This window comes from Hemiscyllium ocellatum, chromosome 6, assembly GCF_020745735.1.
Source record: "Hemiscyllium ocellatum isolate sHemOce1 chromosome 6, sHemOce1.pat.X.cur, whole genome shotgun sequence".
NCBI lineage: Eukaryota > Metazoa > Chordata > Chondrichthyes > Orectolobiformes > Hemiscylliidae > Hemiscyllium > Hemiscyllium ocellatum.
In genome coordinates this window covers 49,340,205-49,362,453 of record NC_083406.1, presented here as the reverse complement: position 1 = coordinate 49,362,453, position 22,249 = coordinate 49,340,205, and the positions used below count along the sequence as shown (strand labels likewise).

The window sequence follows — 22,249 nt, the reverse complement described above, 5'->3', positions numbered from 1 at the left end:
GGCCCACAGTACTTCAAGGATGCCAACTTTAAAACTGCTAGGTCTGTTCAGAATCAATCTTTAGCACATTGGCAGTGACACAAACATGATGGAGGGTATCCTTGTTGTGAAAACAAGACTTTGCCTTTTCAAGTACTGTGTGTTGGTAGGTCCTACCAGTGCTATTGTTGCAGATGAGTGATGAAGATTGGTGAGAATTTAGCCTATGTCAGTTCTACCAGCTGGACCAGTTTTTTTTTATATCTGAATTGCTGATATATTCTAAGCCTGGTTGATGTGTTTCTATTAAGTACATTTATGGAAGTTTAGGCTCCCTGCCCAGAATTCAATTTGTGCCCTTATTACTTTCATGTAATGCACAAAATGAAGCATTGCTGATTCATCCATTGAAGGAGGTTGGTAGTCGTGACCGATGAGAGGTTTCCTTGTTTGACTTGAAGCTATGAAAATTCATTGGGACCGCAATCAATGTTTTGGACTCCCAGAACCATTCTCACTTGACTGTGGATTCTTTAATCAACCTGTTCAGACCTGTTATGAAGCAGCTTTGAAGCAGGTTGAACTTGAACACAGGCCTCCTTGCTCAGAGGTAGGTATCTCGCATTGAGGCACAAGAATCCCCCTCTTGTGTCCCTGTGCTGCCATTGCTGTGGGGTCTGTTCTGTCACTGGGATGGGATATCAAAGATTGTATGATGGGGGAGTAGTCCATTTGGACCATTGAACTTATTTCAATAATCCCATTGAAGTGTGAACTGAGGCTATTTGCTAATCGGTTAACATGCTCACTTGTTCACTGAGTTTGCACACTCAGGTAATTGGTTTCCCGATGGAATTGGTATTCTTATAAATTATACTCTTGAGTGCAAAACAGAAAGCTTGAACAAAGTGTCTTTTTCTCAGACATACTCAATTTCTGTACTGTTAAGTCACACTAAAAAATCTGTCAAATACGGCCTTAAAACTATTCAGCTTCCACTACTCTCCACTACTTTTACTACTGGTAAAGAATTTTGAAAGTTAGTGAAAATCCCTTCATCTGCACTTTAACTATGAGACTCTTGAATTTCAAATCGTGACCTTGAGTTCTAGATTCTCCCCCACAAGGAGACATTCTATCTGAATCATATGTTGCAATAAAATCACTTCTGCTTCGAAATGCAAAGGTATATTAGCTAAATTTGCTCAATCATTGCTGAATAGAGATTACTTCAGCATTGGAATCAGCCTAGTGAACTTTCTTTAAGCTGCTTCCAAATTGCAGCTACATCACTCCCTAAGTGACTAAAATTGGACAAAATATTCCAGATGTGTTGTAATACTCTGTCAAATGCTGAAGCAAGACTTCACTGCCTTTGTACTAACTCTAATTAAGTACTGTACCCACATGCTAACATTTTGTGGTTTGTGTATAGGAGCACCTAAGTTCATCTCATTCTCTCTCCATTTAAACTATATTCTGCTGTTTTAGTCTTACTACAAAATAGATAAATAGAATGTAGTGGGTGTGGCAGGCGATGGAATGTGTAATGGTCTATTGACAGGAAGAACCAAGAAAACCCACATATTATCTGAATGGTGAGAGATTGTTGTGATGCAGATAGATCTATGTATCCTATTGCACAATTTGCAAAAATTTATTATGTGAATATAGCAAGTAATTAGGAAAGCTGATAGAATGTTAGTGCATGCAAAACTGTATACAATAGGGGGATTGAGCGACATGTACGAGAAGATGAGGACTGCAGATGCTGGAGATCAGAGGCGAGAGTGTGGTGCTGAAAAAGCACAGCAGGTCAGGCAGCATCCGAGGAGCAAGAGAATCACCGTTACGGGCAGCGGGACTGATTCCTGATGAAGGGCTTATTCCCAAAACATCGATTTTCCTGCTCCTTGGATGCTGCCTGATCTGCTGTGCTTTTCCAAAGTCATGCTTCCAACTTACGCAACATGTAACAGGGCATTGTGAAACCACATATGGAGTACTGTGTACAATATTGGTCCCATTATTTCATGAATGATATAAATACTCTGTAACCAGTTCATACAAGGTTTACTTGACTAGTACCTGAAATGGGTGAGTTGCCTTCTGAGGAATGGTTGGACAGACTATGTTCTGCTGGAGTTTAGAAGAGCGAAACTGACTCTGGATTGAAGCATAAAATTCTGAGGGGCCTTGATGGAGTGAATTTGAAAAAAGATGTTTCTCTTGTAGGGCAATGTAAGTATCATTTGTTTCTGAATTAGAGATTATACATGTAAGATAGGTTCACGAGAATGGTCCCAGGAATGAAAAGCTTAACATAGGAGGAACGTTTTGAGGACCCTGGGTCGATGTTCAATGGATGAGGGGAGTTTAGAGGATGTGGGGAGATCTCATTAAAACTTAGAGAATACTGAATGACCTGGACACAGTGGATGTTGGAAAGATGTTTCTATTGGGAGGAGAGACTAAGACCCGAGGGCACAGCCTTAGAATAAAGTGAAGATCTTTTAGAACCGAGATAAGGAGAAATATCTTCAGCCAAAGAGTGGTGAACCTATGGAAGTCATTGCCACAGAAGGCTGTGAAGGCCAGGTCATTCAGTGTGTTTAAGATTGAGATAAGTTCTCGATTGTCAAGGCTTACATGGTGAAAGTGAGAGAATGGGTTTGAGAAATTTATCACCCGTAATTAAATGGTGGAGCACACTGGATGAGCTGAATGGCCTAATTTCTGCTCCTATGTCTTATGGTCTTATAATTTTTGCTCATGGATCACTAAGTCTTTTTCAAATTAAAGTAGGAAAAGTTTCTTTAAATGGTGAAAGATTATTAGAGGTATCTCAGACCATTGTGTAATTAGATCAATTAAGTATGACAAAACAGGCTTGAAGGACCAAGTGGTCTAATCTTCTGAGTTCATGTGATAAATTGTTCCCACATTATATTCCACTCTCAGTTTGTTTGTTTTTTCATTCCTTGTATACACTATTTAGTTAAATTTTGGCTTAGTTATTTCATTCTTTCGCTCTAGTTATATAATTTGCCAGGTGCCAGCATGACTCAGGTGAAGGGCATCCTCATTGTGCAGTTTTCTCTCTTGGAGAAAGTGAGGACTGCAGATGCTGGAGATCAGAGCTGAAAATGTGTTGCTGGAAATGCGCAGCAGGTCAGGCAGCATCCAAGGAACAGGAGAATCGACGTTTCGGGCATAAGCCCTTCTTCTCCTGAAAAAGGGCTTATGCCCGAAACGTCGATTTTCCTGTTCCTTGGATGCTGCCTGACCTGCTGCGCATTCCCAACAACACATTTTCAGTAGTTTTCTCTCTTCCCAATACTGCTACTATTATCATAGAAATTGAACTACTTTTATCTTGCAGTATTGCATAGACCATGCATTCAACTCTGATCGTGTTTACTATATGCCAATTTGCTAGTTTCTCAGGTGGTTAACTTGAGATCATTAGTTTTGTGCTTTTGCATTTTAATTTAATCCCAAATTGCTCGTTCTGCCACAGCAGAATCTTATTTTTAGTTATACCTTTGTCATTGTTATCCTTGGAGAGCTTGATAACTGGATTCTCCTTCCATGGTTCCTTTCCAATAAAGGAGATGCCCTTCACCCTGGCACTGAACAAGCACTAAAGACTTTGGGGCTCGCTGTTAGTTGCATACAACTGCTTATTTGTCTCACTATACTCTTCTGGTACAACTGCATTACTTTACACACTCCACCTGAAATGGCTCTCTGCACTATAGTAGTGCAGTCATTTTGCGTAACCCCTCTGCAATCCCTGCTCTTTTCCTCAAGTTGCAAGAGTCTTTAACTTGTTGGACAATTGTTGGACAGAACTGGCTCGAAGGTAGAAGACAGAGGTTGATGGTGAAGGGTTATTTTTCAGACTGGAGGCCTGTGACCAGCCTTGAGCCACAACGATCAGTGCTGGGTCCACTGCTTTTCACCATTTATGTAAATGATTTGGATGTGAACATAGGAGGTATGGTTTGCAATTTTACAGATGACACCAAAATTGGAGATCCAGTGGGTAACGAAGGTTACCTCAGAGTATAACGAGATCATGATCTGATGGGCCAATGAGCCGAGGATTGGCAAATAGAGTTTCATTTAGATAAATATGAGGTGCTGCGTTTTGGAAGGGCAAATCAGGACAGGAGTTGTACACTTAATGGTAGAGTGGGGAGTGTTGCTGAACAAAGAGACCTAGGAGTGCAGGTTCATAGTTCCTTGAAAGTAGAGTTGCAGGTAGATAGGATTGTGAAGAAACCATTTAGTGTGTTTGCCTTTATTGGTCAGTCATGATGTGGATATGCTGGTGTTGGACAAAATTAAGAAACACACAACACCAAGTTATAGTCCACAGGTTTATTTGGAGGTACTAGCTTTTGGAGTGCTGCTCCTTCATCAGGTAGCTGTGGAGCACGATCATAAGACAGGATTTATAGCAAAAGATTAATGTCATGCGACTGAAATAGTATATTGAATAAACCTAGATTGCTGTTAAGTCTTTCATCTTTTGCAGTGGGTTTCAGTTCATTAATATGTAGATCCCAGAACTTCTTTTAAGTCACATTCTAGAGATAACTTAAGGTTTTATAAAAAGTGGTGACATCTCAGCTTAGATAATGCATTAAAGCTATAAGGTTAGCGTCTGTCTGTATCCCAACCTTGAGTCAGACTGGTTCTATTTCCAAAGTATGAATTTATAAAACGTTAAACGGATTGACTTCCTGCTGATTATGTGGTTTTTGAGCAAAATAGAATGTACCTGCAAATACAATTCTGCAAATGCAAAGGCACCTCGTAGCCTTTTATGCGGTTGTGTGTGTGTGCATGAGAAAGAGAGAGAGGGTGTGCTTGTGAGTGCACGTGAGAGTCTGTGTGTTGCTGGGACTATTTTTCCTGGGGTGTCAGAGGCTGAGGGGTGATCTTATAGAGGTTTATGCAACATGAGGGACATGGATAGGATAAATAGACATGGTCTTTTCCCTGGGGTAGGGGAGTCCAAAACTAGAGGGCATAGGTTTTAGGCGAGAGGGGAAAGATTTAAAAGTGACCTAAGGAGCAATTTTTTTCATGCAGAAGGTGGAATGAGCTACCAGAGGAAGTGGTAGAGGTTGGTACAATTACAACATTTAAAAGGCATCTGGATGGGTACACTGATAGGAAGGGTTTAGAGGGATATGAGTAATATGCGGGCAAATGGAGCTACTTTTATTTAGGATATCTGGTCAGCAGGGCAGGTTGAACCGAAGGGTCAGTTTCCATTCTGTACAATTCGATGTCTCCATGACTAGAACTGCTCTGCTATTTTTGTTTTCTGTAATTTAACTAATTAGGTTTTAAGTTTTAGAAATATCATTCAGATGCTGTCTGTCATGATGTCAAGTAATTTAACTAGTCAAGGTATAAATTTAATGCAATATTTGAGGTTTAAATTAATGCCTTTACTTTAGAAAGGGAAAGTTTTACAAAGTAGCAAGCAATCACCTATCTGCTCACTTAAAGCCTTGAATATTGAACAGATTGAGATCTCCATGTGCCATATTTCCTAGTTGGCATTTGTATCTTGTTGCAGTGTGATGAGATGATGGTGGAGGAACCTGGGACATTTGTTGTAAGTAATGATTTAGGTGTGTATGACTATGTTAGTCTATTTCTTGACTAGTCTCCGAGACACACATTTCCAAATTTTTTTTTTTAGACTTACAGTGTGGAAACAGGCCCTTCGGCCCAACAAGTCCACACCGACCCGCCGAAGCGAAACCCACCCATACCCCTACATTACCCCTTACCTAACACTACGGGCAATTTAGCATGGCCAATTCACCTGACCCGCACATCTTTGGACTGTGGGAGGAAACCGGAGCACCCGGAGGAAACCCACGCAGACACGGGGAGAACGTGCAAACTCCACACAGTCAGTCGCCTGAGTCGGGAATTGAACCCGGGTCTTCAGGCGCTGTGAGGCAGCAGTGCTAACCACTGTGCCACCGTGCCGCCCACTCATTCTCAGATCGCCTGATATTACTGAGGACAACTTTACAGGGTCATCTGGGCAGGGTTTCTTTTTGTTGCTTCCAGTGCTTAGCTTAGTTTTGAGTGGTCTGTTTGCTTTATTCTTTGAGTGTCTTGCTTATCTGTATCAGTGAGCAGCTCAGGGTCAACTCCATTGCTTCTGGGTCTGCAGTCCTATGTGAGGTAGTCCAAATAAGGATGGCAAATATCCTATTCTGAAGGACTCTCCTATGCCAGAAAAGTTTCTACAACAATGCACATGTTTCTTGCTCATCATTACTGAGCCTAGCTTTTCATTCCAATTTTGTTAATTACATTTAAATTTAGTGGTCCTAATGGTAGTTGGACTTGTGTGTCCAGAGCAGTAATCTAAGCCACTAGATAGCACCTTGAACAGCATTGCTGTATTGTATACAATATTGGAGGTGGAAAAATTGGAGAAGATGATAAAATATGTGTCCTTTTATGCGTAAATTTCATTGAAAGAAAACTTTAAAAAGTTTTTTTTAAAAAGACAAACAAGTGAACTTGGGGTTTAAATAATCGATCTTGGGAACAGGAGGAACAAGGTGAGTAATTTGAAACCTGATTATCTTAAAAGTATTTTACGTTTTATTTCTTAGATAATTGGATTTCATAATGTAAATTGTTACAGATTCTTATAAATTAGCAGTAACAAAAAAAAGCATGTTGTTACATTCTAACATTCCAAATCATTGTGACTTTATTACATCTCATGACTTCTTTCCTTAGGCTATACCAGCTGGTGAAAATCCTTTACTCCTTTGGGATCTTGGTAACTTACACAGTTCAGTACTATGTTCCAGCAGAGATCATTCTTCCGTCTGTTTCTGCGCAAGTACCTCTGAGATGGAAGCTACTTTGTGATCTTGTGGTCCGGACTCTTCTTGTTTGTCTAACCTGTGAGTAGATTCAAAGAAATTTAATGATTTTCAAAGTATATATTGAGAGTTTGCAAAAAGCCTGAAACATCGAAAGAATGTTGTCTCCAAAAGTTGAATTTTGTAGTTTTGTTTTAAGATTAGGAATACAAATTTGCTTAATACTTCAGAAGAATTTCTTTTTTACAGGCAGACTGAGAATTATTTTGTATAATAGATAGTTATGCCACTGCCTGTTGGCACTTCTCAATAAGTTTGTTTCTGGAATAATCCATCTTCAGATTCTCTGTAATTTTGAGTTCTTGAAATTCTAAGATTATGCATCACTGTTGTGGAGTTGAATTTAAAATTCATAGAATCCTGATGATGGTCTATTTTCCTTAGCCTCATGACTCTTCATTGGCAGCATGGGAACATAAATTAGCGAAGAATATTATGTTAGTTGGACTGCAAAGTAATCGTCTCAATTGAAATGATAAACTGGATCGAAACAAGGGAATTGGACATTAATTCATAGAAGGGAGAAAAGGCAAAAACATGTTTCATTGTATGATTGCAAAACTAATAGGATTAACTGAATATTGCAGGTTTTTCTTTAAAAATGGAAATCAAAAACTATTAAATGAAGTTCATACAATGATAAATAAGTTGGAACTTACATGAATTTGATTATAGATAAGTGAGGTGTAAGAAGGCTTCTTGGCAAGTGTCTAAATGGGACAATGGAACAATGAGATCTTGAACAGCTCATACCCCAATGTATAGAAATGTCATATTTTTGTGTCAGAGTTTGTGAAAAGGAGGCAAATGTCAGCAAATGATGTACTTACCACTTTACATCACCTTTGTTTATTTTGCTCACAATGGTTGTCATGAGGTTTGTTGATATACTGTGATGTTTTATATTGAAATAATAATGACTGGTATACCGTACTGATTAATGCATCCTGCTGTAACATTATTTGGGCGGCACGGTGGCACAGTGGTTAGCACTGCTACCTCACAGCGCCAAGGACTCGGGTTCAATTCCCGCCTCAGGCGACTGACTGTGTGGAGTTTGTACATTCTCCCCGTGTCTGTGTGGGTTTCCTCTGGATGCTCCGGTTTCCTCCCACAGTCCAAAGATGTGCGGGTCAGGTGAATTGGCCATGCTAAATTGCCCGTAGTGTTAGATAAGTGGTAAGTGTAAGGGTATGGGTGGGTTGCGCTTCAGTGGGTCGGTGTGGACTTGTTGGGCCGAAGGGCCTGTTTCCACACTGTAATTAATCTAAAAAAAAAATTATTGGAGGTGAAGGCTGTTTCGAAGTGGAGGACTTGATCAGTTTTGGATTCTCTTTTTTACTAGCAGCAGTTGATAAGAACAATAACAATACATGCTAATGCTCAGTTGTCACATTTATGAGCATTGTGTTAATGCAAGTTTATAAAGAGAGATTTTCTGCACTTGTACAAATAGAATTTAATATCTACTAATAACAACATTGGAAAGTTAAATGTTTTTGTCTGCAGGCTGTTCCTTTGCAGTTGCATTACTTTATCTACATTTTCAAATCTTGTATTTAGGATTTAACCTGAAAATAACAGCATAAAATAAATTCCTATATTACACATCGATTCAACACATTTAGATTCTGAGAGATTTAAATATTGGTGGTAGTGTGTGAGAAATGTAAGTATCTGCTCATGTAGCAAGTTTTATTGTTATGTCTCCTATGGCATTTTATTTTCCCAACTTGTTTGTAAATTTGCAAAACTTAATTTGTTGCCAGATCACAATTGTGCAATTCTTGATATCGAGTAGGAAAGTTATTGATTAGAAGGATCCCCAGCTTTACTTATGAGAGGCAGGTTTGATGATGAACTTGAGCGAATATTGAGTGCAGGTTTGAAAATTACCTCAGGGACATACTCTTGAGTTGCTGCTGTAGAACAGTGCATGTTGTATATCACGTACTGATGGATTCAGAAGTTGATTTCAAATAAATCCTTTTCAGAGCAGCAATGAGTTTTCCTACTGCCATTATTTGAGGCTTCTGAGTTTAATTTTTTTCAAAGTTTTTTCCTGTGGATGTCCAATGATTCAAGTATTGAAGTTCTAAGATATTTTTATATTACTTTGTTGGATTTGACGATGAATTCAATGTTCTATTACTGTGGAGTATCAATTCTTTCTATAAGGTAACAAATTTTTGGATTTATGTATCATTCATACAGAATTATTATTCTGTATTTATTCTGTATTTTAAAGAAAAATATGACAGCAAAGTAGATTGGATTTTATCTTGATTCTGCTTCAGTCATGGTTTACTTCGTAGAATTCCCATTCCTGAGTCACAAAGCTATGACTTCACGACTCACTTTGGAGACTTGAACACAAAAATCTAACTTTGCATTCCTGTTCATTACTGGGAAGCTCTGTGGATGAGACCCTGTGTAAGGAGGCTCCATTTCCTCTCGAGTGTATGTAAAACATCTCATGCTATTACAATGAAATGGAAGGAAGGTAATTCTAGTACCCTGGTCAAAATTTTAAACAATACTTTGAGTGATCTGAGCATCATTGACATGGTCAGCATTATTGCCTATCCCTAATTGCCCTCAAGATGGTCACTTTCTTGAACACGTTTGTTGTACTATGCTACAGTGCTATTGCAAAGGAAATTTCAGATTTATAATCTAGTGAGGGTACAGGAATGGTGACCTAGCTCCAAAGTTAGGATGATGTACATCTTGGAGAAGAACTTGTGGCGGGGGACTGGAATAGGCTATAAGTCTTCTGCTGCCATTGGAGTCATAGGTTTGGGAGGTGCTTTTGAGGAAACTTAGTGAAATGCTGCTCCTTCACAATCAAATGCAAAATAAAAAGAAAATCTGTCATTGTTACATTTCTGCTCATAAGATTATCCTGAATTAGTCTTCTTATCCTAGTCTTTGAGAGGGCAGCACAATAGCTCATTAGTTAGCACTGCTGCATCTCAACATAAGGGAACTGGGTTCAATTCTACCCTCTGACAACTGTCTGTGTGGAGTTTGCACATTTTCCCTGTGGAGAACGTGAGAACTGTGAATGCTGGAGAGTCAAAGTTGGTAAAGCATTGGGCTGGAAAAAGCACAACACGTCAGGCAGCATCCAGGGAGCAAGACAGCAACAGGTCCTAAAGAAGGGTCCTGTCCAAACGTTAACTGGGAGGTGTTTTTGAGGAAGCGTAGTGAAGTGCTGCACCAGAGCCATGTTTTATCAACCTCTACATTCTCCCTGTCTGTGTGGGTTTCCTCTGGTTGCTCCAGTTTCCAAAGATGTGCCAGTTAGGTGGACTAGCAATGCTCAATTGCCCATAGTGTTCAGGACGATGTGTAGGCTAGGTGGATTAACCATGGGAAATGCAGGGTTACAACGATAGGTTAAGGGGTTGGCTGTGCTCTTCGAATAGATCGGTGTGGACCTGCAGGACTGAATGGCCTGCTTCCACACTGTAGGGATTCTATTAAAGCTTAATCTTGCACTTAAACTATTATGCCTTTAATGGCACATCTAATACTAGAAGTTATATCCTCAACCATTTCACAACTGCAACTGAATCTGGCACATGTTGCTTCAGTTAAGGTTATACTGAAAAATTGAGTGACATTGCACTTAAGCAAATTGGTGAAAACCCCTAGGTAAATAGTGGAAACAATTATGTACACAATTTCTCTGATTTTTGGATTAGTCGTGCTGGAAGAGCACAGCAGTTCAAACAGCATCCGAGGGGCAGTAAAATCGACATTTCGGGCAAAAGCTCTTCATCAGGCTTTTGCCCGAAACGTCAATTTTTCTACTCCTCGGATGCTGCCTGAACTGCTGTGCTCTTCCAGCACCACTAATCCAGAATCTGTTTCTAGCATCTGCAGTCATTGTTTTTACCTTCTCTGATTTTTGTCAATTTGCTGTTAGTGTTGTGATGGAAAATCTGGAAGATCCTTGAGGAACTTCAATTTATTGGTCTTTTAGATGGGATTTTAACTAGTTTAAACAATTGAACACTCCAAAAATCAGGAGTATTTGTGTTTCAAATACTCCAGATGGACATTTTTCCATTTCTTGAGATCCTATTAGCTGATTCTTTGAGGAGACTAGACATGATTGAGATTTTACTTACAATTTCTAAAATGTGTAAATTAAATCTCATTCCTCAGCCTGAAATGATTTGTATTAGTTTAGTGAATTCAATACTCAGAATTATTTGAGCCTAAGACAATAAATGGTAGGATTTATACTTTGCTTTATCCATCATCTGCTGGAGTTATTGTGCAAATTTCTTGTCAGCTTCATTTTAAAATTTGGGAGAATGTAGTTTTTCAATACTCCGTAAATCAATTGAAGTTGACATTATAGAAGGAGTGCAGTAATATACACTATCTTTAGTAACTGATAATTAGTGTTCCACTGATAATTATAGTGTTTGGCCTTTGAGTTTATATACCAAACATTTCAGAATCTGTTTCATTTGTTTTATTAATTTGAGTACTGTTTGGAACAGATTTCAAGCCTAGTTCTGGCTGAATATTTTATATAATTTAATGAAGGTTAAGTATGGGGAGGCACAGGGGCTCAGTGGTTAGCATTGCTGCCTGACAGCACCAGTGACTCAGGTTCGATTCCTGCCTCAGGCCACTGTCTGGGTGGAGTTTGCACATTCTCCCTGTGTCTGTGTGGGTTTCCTCCTGGTGCTCCATTTTCCTCCCACAGTCCAAAGATGTGCAGGTTAGGTGAATTGGCCATGCTAAATTGCCCATAGTGTTCGGTACATTAGTCAGGGGTAAATATAGGTTAGAGATATAGGTCTGCGTGGTTTACTCTTCGGAGGGTCGGTGTGGAATTTTTGGGCCAAAGGGCCTGTTTCCATAGTGTAGGGAATCTAATCATATGTTATGCATATATAATCATTAAACAGCAGTGATCTTCTTAAGATATTTTAATAAATAGCCTTCTGGCTTTAGTGGAAGGAATCTTGTGTGTATGTGGAACTTAAAAGAGGTAAAGATTTAAATGAAGCTGAAAGAAAGCAGGTTATGACAAGTTACAGGTGGATAATAAAGAACCCGGCTGAGCATATATGATTTAGAGAGGAACTGAGAAAGCAAATCAAGGAAAGACAGTCTGAGAAGAGATTCTTACCTAGAGGAGGCTGAGGACCTTATAGAGGTTTATCAAATCATGAGGGGCATTGATAAAGTGAGTAACAAGAACCTTTTCCCTAAGGTGGGGGCATAATTTTAAGTTGTGAGGAGAATGTTTTGGAAAGGACATGAAGGGCAACCTCTTTACAGTGGTTCACATATAGAATGAACTGTCAGAGGAAGTGGTGGATGCAGGTACAGTTACAACATTTAAAATACATTTAGATAAGTACATAAGTAGAAAAGGTTTGGAGTTCAATGCGACAAATGCTGACAAGTGGATCTAGTTTAGTTTGGGAACATGTTTGGCATGGACGAGTTGGACCAAAAGGCGTGTTTCCACGCTGTCTGACTCAATGAATATATTTTAAAAGTGATACCTTTCAGCTCCTATGGCATAGAATAAGACAACAAAAAAAGACATTCAGCCTATCAAATATACTTATCACAAAGACTTGTAGCACCATTTTTTTTTGTAAAAGAGGAATAACCTTTTATTACTAATGAAAATTATTTTCCAACTTTCTAAGATTGCCAGTGATACGAATTTTTAAAACCTGTAACTAACTAACTAACTGCCTGGACTGTTATCCCCAAATCCCCCTTTTCCTCCCAAGTTGCACTTAAATCTGACAGACAAAACAAAAGAAAAAGATTAGTAGTGGTGGGGGGGGGAGCCTCAATCAGCAGTCAGTCCCGATTCTTGCTGATTCCTTCTGTCTAGGAGAAAGTGAGGATTGCAGATGCTGGAGATCAGAGTCGAGAGTGTGGTGCTTGAAAAGCACACCAGGTCAGGCAGCATTTGAGGAGCAGGAGAGTCAACGTTTTGGGCATAAACCCTGTCCCTAAGGTCAATTCCTCAGCAGGGCAGAGGTGGAGTGGCGATTTGAACTTTCTAAAGAATCCCAGTTTTTTCTGATAATTAAAAGAAAGTTAGAAAGTAACAAAAGAAAAAGAAAGAATGGATAGTGTTATAACATACTTCCTCAGCAAAAGTTATGAAACGTGTTCCAGGGCATATCACTGAATTAGTATGGGTTAGGATGAGGCACATGTAATAAACTCAATTCTTATCCCTCCCATGAAATCTTTTCAATCTTGAAGCCCTATCTAACTCAAACAACAAAGTTACACAAATAATTGCGACTTCTTTATACCCTTGACAAGGCATCAGCTATTACATTATCTGTATTCTTGATAGGACTAAACATACATTAAAAAATTGAAGTGACAAGCTTCACCAGAACCTCCGTGGCCTTTATGTTTGAGCCTCACTATATCTCAATAAAAATTAAGGTTTGTCTTCTGTAAACACCAAAGTGTGTTTGCCTCTGTGATGCACTTACACCTCAAAATGGTAAAGGACCTCCAATATTGCCAGTCCTTCCTCCTTGATGAGTTTTTCTAAGATATTGATTTAGCTTCTTGGTAAAGTAGCCCATCGGTTTCTCAATTCCTCCAAAGCTATCCTATAATGGAACCACTCTGATACCTACGTTACTGGCATCCATTAGTAACTTAAACAGCTTGGTACAATCTGGAGTGTTCAATATTGGCTCATTTAACAATATAGCTGAAATAATTCCACATAAAGCCCTCACCAAGTCACCCTTTATTAATGTGTGTAGTACCTAACACTGACCTGTTAGCACAGAGCTGGCTCCTACAGTGGACAAATCACTGACACTCCTGTTTGTATTTGTCAGCCAGGACTCCCTGATTGGAGCAAGTTAACAGGCCCAAAAAGAGAACTGATATTGTATGAGGTCCACCTGGCTGACCTCGTTGCAGTCACCACATCCACCCACTTGACTTCCTGGGATGTAGGTCCATTCTTTTTCTAGTACCCTGTCCTGGGGCATTCTTGTAGCATGTCTCAGTTCCTCCAACTCTACCTTGGATACTGGCAACATGTAGTGGATTATTGCACCTGGACTGTCTTCTGGTGGTAATGGTTTTGTTATGAAGATGTGGGTGTACTGTATCTTTGAGAGTTAGAAGCGAGTAGAACTACGTGACAGCACCAAGTGTTCTCAATAAGGTAACAATGTAACACTTGGTCAAAAGCTAGATTAGCTGGATTGCCTGGAAATGACAAAACTGATTCGAATTAGGCCAATCAATTTAAATTATACCCTGAAAAATGCCAAATTCCAACCAGGTTTGAATTTTATATATTGGCAATCTTAAAAGTCAGTGACACAATCCGATGCTTTGGGGGTATAAGACCAGGGAAAATTGAGAAGAGAACTGCCAAACCACTCGCATTAAAGACTGCCTGAAAAATGGCTCCCCTAAAGGTAGCTTTATTGATCAATAACCTATGAAGCAGAATCCCCGAGAAGAAGAAAAGAAGACCAGAATACAGAGAGGATATGAAGCTGTCTGGTTTTGAGAGAAGAAATTTTGTTTTGTAAATCTTAATTGGGATTTTTATCGGACCAGTATTGTCGAGGGGAAAGTAAGAGGTAGATGAGAGGAAGAAATTGTAAATAGTTTTAGTTAGTTATTCTCAGTTATACTTTAAGAAATAAAGTTGTTAATTTTTACTTTAAATAGCTCTTAGCCTCTCGAAGTTTCACAGATTACTGCACAGGATAAGTCTTTTCTGTGTTGCTGGTTTAAATTAAGCCTGTGTCATAATAGCATCAAGGCTGCAGTAAACTGCCTCTTTTACTAAGAGCAATCTTGTGTTTACCATTGGCATTCCTGATGACACCTCCCCTTGTCCAGGAGATCAGGATTAACCTGGCATGGAGTCTTCCACCTATTAACGAATCTGCTGGACCTAGTTGCAGGAGGGTGATCCTATAATCAAACAGGAACTGGGACAGTTTTGTATAGAGTGAAACTACAGGCTATTTCTTCAAGACTGCCTTCTTAAAGTTTGGATTACTCGTTCTTGTATGTTGAATGCCATTTGACTTTAGGATTACTTGCTGGTAAAATATGACCCATTGTCTGAGACCAACAGCACCTAGAATCCATGTATTGCAAAAGATACTTGCATCTTTTCAATCATTGACTATGTTTGACGAATGAACTCTACGCACATTCAATTTGAGTAGGCATCCACAATGACGAAAGAGACAGAGCCCATGAAAGGAATAGATAGGATAGTGAAGAACGTGTTTGGTATGCTTTCCCTTATTGGTCAGAGTATTGAGTACAGGATTTGGGACATCATGTTGCAGCTGTACAGGATGTTGGTTATGCCACTTTTGGAATATTGCATGCAGTCCTGATCTCCTTCCTATCGGAAAGATGTTGTGAAACTTGAAAGGGTTCAGAAAAGATTTATAAGGATGTTGCCAGGATTGTAGGATTTTAGCTATAGGGAGAGGTTGAATAGGTGGAGCTGTTTTCCCTGGAGCGTCGGAGGCTGAGGGGTGACCTTATAGATGTTTATAAAATCATGAGGGGTTTGGATAGGATAAATAGACAAGGTCTTTTCCCTTGGTGGGGAGTCCAGATCTAGAGGGCATAGGATTAGGGTGAGAAGAAAAAGATATAAATAAGACCATAGGGGCAACCTTTTAATGCAGAGGGTGGTATATGTATGGAATGAGCTGTCAGAGGAAATGGTAGAGGCTAATACAATTGCAACATTTAAAAGGCATCTGGAAGGGTGTATGAATAGGAAGGGTTTGGAGGGATATGGGCCAGGTGCTGGCAGGTGGGACTAGATTGAGTTAGGATATCTGGTCAGCATGGACAAGTTGGACCGTAGGGTCTGTTTCCATGTTGTACAACTCTATGACTCCATGACTGGCATAGTCAATGTGGAAATGAGTTCATGGTTTATCTGCCATTTGCATGAATGTGGGGGAGCTGCAGATCGTAAATTTTGTCCTTTATGGTGCTCTGGTCACTGCCCTACCAACACAGCTATGTCAGCATCCAGTCCTGGCTACCAGACACATCACCGATATCTTCATTTTGGAAATCTCTGGATAATTCCAGTAGAGTTCACCCGATATCTTGTGGCGACAATTGCTCAGATGTCACTTTTGCTCCCTGTTATAATATGGTGTCCTCTATGTGGATCTCGCCTCGCCAGGTCCAGAAAGATTTCAGTTCTGCTTGTGATGTCCTTTTTGTTTTCTCCATCACTGCCAGCTGTTTTGCCAGGATGGAATCTTTTTGTGTCTATATTCTGATGTTGTCAGCAATGATTGGAAGGGTGTCCAGAAATTTTAAAACCAGGACAGAATCTTCTAGAGGTGGCACCAACGGTGGTGTATCTGCCAGTGGGAGGTGACTCAAGGTATTTGCATTTGCAATTTGGCCTCTTGGTTCAACAAAAATGGCACGGCCCTGTCCTCTTTCAGCAGCCCTAGCAGGATTTGTGTTCTGTTACTGCTACAAAATTACATTTATAAAGGTGTTGGTGGAACTTTCTCACACAAAGGTGACCAGTCAACCTTCCTTCCCTATGTGGGCATATTTTCGTTCACTATCAGCCAAAGTCCAGGAAGCATATTGTTATGAAGTTGGAGGTTTGTACTGTACCTTTAAGAGAGAGTGCATGCTGTTCTGCACTGATAGCTTACAGACACCTGTGTGTGTGAGTGGATGGCAGTCTAGAGTTACTGCAAATTAAATTAATTTGGCTGTGAAATGGATACCTGAGTTTTTGCTGTTTTGACAACAATTCAAATTTAACCAATCAATTTAAATGTTGCCCCAGGATACTAAAAACCAATCGAGTCTGATGTTACCATTTTGCCAACATTGAACCAATGAGACAGTCCAATGTTGGGGTTGTTAAAAAAAAAGGCAGGCATTTTGAAAATTAAACCAAACAATCGCCATCAACACGGATCCAAGAAATTAGGAAATTATCTACCTTTTCATATGAAACATATTTGCAGCAAAAAGAATGAAGGTGACTAAGGGAGATTTTCAGCTGGAAGAAGACACACCGAAGATGGCAGCGGCTGTATTGTTCTGAAATTAAGTTGATGTAATTTTAATAAGTGTTTACTGGAACAGTATATTGTTATAGAGTTGGAGGAGGCAATAAGCTGTTAAGAGAAAGGGGGCTTAGAGTTATGAATACTTGTTGTTTAATGTTCACTTCTAGAGTTAAAGAATAGATTGACATTATTTTCTTTAAATAGTGGAATTTGGGAGTTCTCTGTTACTCCTATTTTGACAGTTTACAAGGCGAGGTGAACTTTTCAGAGTATTTGGTTTAATTAACAGAAGGGTTCAACGCCATGTCGTAACAATACGCTATCAGGCATTCTTCTCTATTGGGCCACCAGTGAGTCAACACTCCCCCAAAACTATTTCAGGAAGCACCGTATGTCAGTGCCACATCCCACTTGGAACTGTAATGGGCCAACACCTTAGATGACAATAGCTGCTTCTTCACTTTCCTAACGGCTACAAGAACATTTCCAATTCTGAACCTTTCTCAATAGCAGATGTAAGGGTGCCAGGATGGAGGCTAGGTTACGTATGAATTTTTCATAATAATTCACCAACCCAAGGACAAACCTAAGTTCCAGTACCGATGTGGGAGCTGGGGCATCTTTGATCGCCCTCAATTTATCTTTCATTGGGTGTGGCCTGGTCTTCTTTACTCTGTAGCCCAACTAGGTCACTTGGGATGCCTGGAACACTCATTTTCTTTCCCTGCGATATACACCTGCCTTGGAGAAACATTTAAGCACAATGTCCAAGTTCTTTAATGCTCTTTATTAGGCTTCCTGACTATGAGGACATCATCCAGATAAATGGCAAGCTGGGGTAGACCTTGTAAAATGTTTCCATTATCCACTGGAAAATGACACAAGCTGATGTCTTCCATATTGGTAGAAACCCTTGCAGGTATTAATTATTAGATAATTGTGAGAAGTGTCATCTAATCGCAATTGCAGGTAAACATGGCTCATGTCAAACTTAGTGAAGGACAGGCACTTCAGCCCACCGTATCTATGCCAATCAACAAACCAAACTACACTAATCCCATTTATCTATACTCGGTCCATAGTCAACTGTGTCCTTCCATTTTAAGTGTTCTTCCAGATGTTTCTTGAACGTTGTGGGAGGACCTGCCCCTGCCACTGTCTTAGGTAGCATGTTCTATTTATATCTATCACCCTCTAGGTGAAAGAAGTTTTTCTCAAACCTTTTCTAAACCACTTGCTTCTCGCCTTAAATGTATGTCCTCTAGTCTTAGAGGCATACCTATTATTCCCTATGGTCTTGGACAATACCCAAGAATCCTGTAATCCTTATTAACAGATGTTTAAACTTGCCTGGCCACCTTCAGAGATTTATGCACGTGAACTCCAATGTCCCTTGGCTCCTACTCCTCTCGAAGTTGTGCTATCGAGCCAGTATTGTCTCTCTATGTTTCTCTATGAAAATGCATTACCTTCTATTTCTCTCCATTGAAATTCATCTGCTAGGGATAAGCCGTAGGATAGAAGGAAGTATCACTAACACTTGGCTAAATGGGTGTAGAGGAGAGACCACCACAGTTGTGTGTCCCCATCATATGTACGAAATAGAAAAGGCAAAGTTTAATGCTATCATAAATTATCTGGTGGAGCATCAATAAGGTGAATAGCAAAGGTCTTTTCCCAAGGGTGGGGGAGTTCAAAACAATGGAACCAAGGTGGGCTTCGAGAAAACTGATGCATATTGCACACCTAGACAATGGGAGGTATTACATTACCACATGACAGCAGAATTTTTAATATAGGAAAAAAGTGATTATTCCTCACAGCCAATCATACTGGATGCTTTGATCCACAATTGCCAGCAAGAATAGGTTAAAAATCACAACTCCAGGTGTTAGTCCAACAGGCTTATTTGGAGGCACTAGCTTTTGAAGCACTTCTTCTTCATCAGGTGGTTATGAAGCTGGACCATAAGACATAGAATTTATAGCAAAAGATTCTGTGTCTTACGGTCCTGCTTCACAACCACCTGATGAAGCAGTGATTCAAAAGCTAGTGCTTCCAAATAAACCTGTTGGACTATAACCTGGTGTTGTGTCCACCCCAGTCTAACATTGGCTCCTTCAAATCATAACAAGAATATGATCAGTGGAATTAGTGGAAATACACAAAAATGACACAGTTGATGGTGTGAGTGAGTGAGTGAGAGAGAGAGAGTAGAGAGTATATACTGTAGTGGGGTCACCTGTAGTGCAACATGAACCCAAGCTCAAGGTTGAGACCACCCCCTTGGGTACGAACTCAGCTATCAGCCATTACTCAACGATCTTGTGTTGTTGCGAGTCTCAAAGTCCGCCTTGGAGGATGCTTACTCTAAGGTCAGAGGCTGAATGCGCTTGACCGTTGAAATATTGCCCCATAGGGAGGGAATGTCCCTGCCAGCGATTGTTGCATAGTGTCCATTCATACGCTTTCGTAGCATCTGCTTGGTTTCGCCATTATACCATGCCTGCAGCATCTGTGATAGACAATATTGGCTGATTCACATGAGTATCTACCATGTACATGGTGGGTGATGTTCCCATGTGCGATGGTATAGTATCCATGTTGGTGATCTGACATGTTTTTCAGGGTTATATGGTGTTGTGGTCAATGTTGCCCTGAAGGCTGGGTAGTTTGCTGTGAATGGTCTGTTTAAGGTTTGGCAGTTGTTTTGAAGGTGAGAAGTGGAGGCATAGGGAAGATGTGGCAGTGTGCTCATCATCATCAATAATGTGTTGAAGGCTGCGAAGAACATGGCGTAGTTTCTCCACTCTGGGAAAGTACTGGACGACGAAGGATACCCAATCGGTTGTATCTCATGTCTGTCTTCTGAGAAAAGATTTGCAAGGATGCTGCCAGGGTTGGAGGGTTTGAGCTATAGGGAGAGGCTTATTAGGCTGGGGCTGTTTTCCTTGGAGCGTCAGAGGCTGAGGGCTGCCCTTATAGCGGTTTATAAAATTATGAAAGGCTTGAATAGGGTCAATAGACAAGGTCTTTTCCCTAGGTTGGGGGAGTCCAGAACCAGAGGGTGTAAGTTTGTGATGAGAGGAGAAAGATTTAAAAGGGACCTAAGGGGCAACTTTTTCTCGCACAAGGTGGGGTGCATATGGAATGAGCTACCAGAGAAAGTGGTGAGCCAGAGACCTTTCACCAGGGCAGGATTGACTGGCACGAGGGGACATAGTTATTAGATATTAGGAGGAAGGTATAGAGGAGATGTTAGAGGTAGGTTCTTTATGCAGAGAGTTGTGAATGCATGGAATGCATTGCCAGCAGTGGAAGCAGAGTCATTGGGGAAATTAAGGGCCTGCTGGACATGCACATGGGCAGCAGTGAATTGAGGGGTGCTTGGGTAAGGTTATTTTATTTTACATTAGGATTAATCCTCGGCACAACATCGTAGGCCGAAGGGCCTGTTCTGTGCTGTACTTTTCTCTGCTCTAGGAAGAGTTTAGAGGGCTGTGGGTCAAGTGCTGGCAAATGGGACTAGATTAATTTTGGACATCTGGTTGGCATGGATGAGTTGAAACAAAGGGTCTATTTCCGTGCTGTACATCTTTGAGTCTGTGACTTTAAGTAATTTGGTTTTTCGCTGTGGTACAACAGAACAGGTGATCGATGACTTGAGCATTTATCCTGTTCTTATGAAGGCGTCCTTCAACACCTTCAGATGCCCGTCGCGTACCCTTGACCTGAGCAGATTTTGTACATGCCTCGGGCTTGTCCGTAGGGGTTGGCTTTTTTTTAACATGTTTAGTGTGGAAGCTAGAGAAATACAAGGTCATGAGGTTTGCGGTAAAGTGAGCATTGCTGCCTCACAGGATATGGGACCCAGGCCTAATGTCAGTCTTAGGTGATGGTTTGTATGGAATTTGCACATTCTGCCCATGTCTGTGTGGGATTTTCTTGGGTGCACTGGTTAATTCCCCCATTCAAAAAATGTGCAGGGTAGATGGATGGGCCATGGTGTCCAGGGATGTGCAGGCCATGTGGATTAGCCCTGAGAAATACAGGGTTACAGTGATAGGGCAGAGGAATGGGTCTGGGCGGGATGCTCTTCAGAGGGATTCTATGGTTCTGTACCTTCTGACCCCTTATTGCTTGTTGCTATCAATTTATTTTCATTTTTTATGAATAAGGGAACTCCATTAGATTAGATTACATTACAGTGTGGAAACAGGCCCTTCGGCCCAACAAGTCCATACCGACCCGCCGAAGCGCAACCCACCCATACCCCTACATTTGCCCCTTACCTAACACTACGGGCAATTTAGCATGGCCAATTCACCTGACCCGCACATTTTTGGACTGTGGGAGGAAACCGGAGCACCCGGAGGAAACCCACGCAGACACGGGGAGAATGTGCAAACTCCACACAGTCAGTCGCCTGAGTTGGGAATTGAACCCGGGTCTCTGGCGCTGTGAGGCAGCAGTGCTAACCACTGTGCCACCGTGCCGCCCATGTCCACTGCCTGTCTGCCTGTCCTTTTGATAGGATGTGTATCCTTGGATATTTAGTTCCCAGTCCTGATCACTTCGCAGCCATATTTCTGCGATATCTTCAACACTGTACCTTACAATTTTTATGTGTGCTAAAAGCTCCTTTACCCTCTTTCATATGCTGCATGCAACTGTACAAAACCCTCCATCCTGCGCTTTCTGCCCCCTTTCTCATACCGTCAATTTAGCATGGTCAATTCACCTAACCTGTACATCTTTGGACTGTGGGAGGAAACCAGAGCACCCGGAGGAAAACCACACAGAGAGAATGTGCAAACTCCACACAGACTGTTGCCCAAGGTGGGAATTGAACCCGGGTCTCTGGCGCTGTGAGGCAGCAGTGCTAACTACTGTGCCACCATGCCGCCCCACGTACAGTGAAAAGTTCACAAGTCGCCACTTGTGGTGCCATCTTTGGTACAAAGGTACTTAGGCACAGATTTTTGAGTACAAATTCTTAGGGAAAAAAGAAAAGTGAAGAAATAAACATCTGGCATTGCAGATCTTCAAAAGTATAAATATGTCAGAAAAATAAAGTAAAAAGGAGTTCAGAATAACTATCCTGAATAACAGAATAACATTAATACAATAAAGAAAAAAGGAATTAAAAAGAGGACTCGCAGGCCTTCACCGAAGCCACCGAGAGGACTCAGGCCAGACTATGCCACCATGAAGAAGCCTGAAGGACGCCCTGGCCATTAGAATCCCAGA

At 40.7% G+C, this 22,249-nt stretch overlaps 1 protein-coding gene across 4 annotated transcripts in view; it reads left to right on the top strand.

The window, feature by feature from the left end:
• Positions 1-22,249, top strand: part of LOC132816685 (neutral amino acid uniporter 4-like) — a 197,838-nt gene that overhangs the window by 133,729 nt on the left and 41,860 nt on the right. For all 4 annotated transcript variants that reach the window (XM_060826546.1, XM_060826547.1, XM_060826545.1 and 1 more), the window contains one exon: positions 6,772-6,941. In XM_060826546.1, the coding sequence (XP_060682529.1) occupies positions 6,772-6,941 (170 nt within the window). The remainder of the gene's footprint in view (positions 1-6,771; positions 6,942-22,249) is intronic.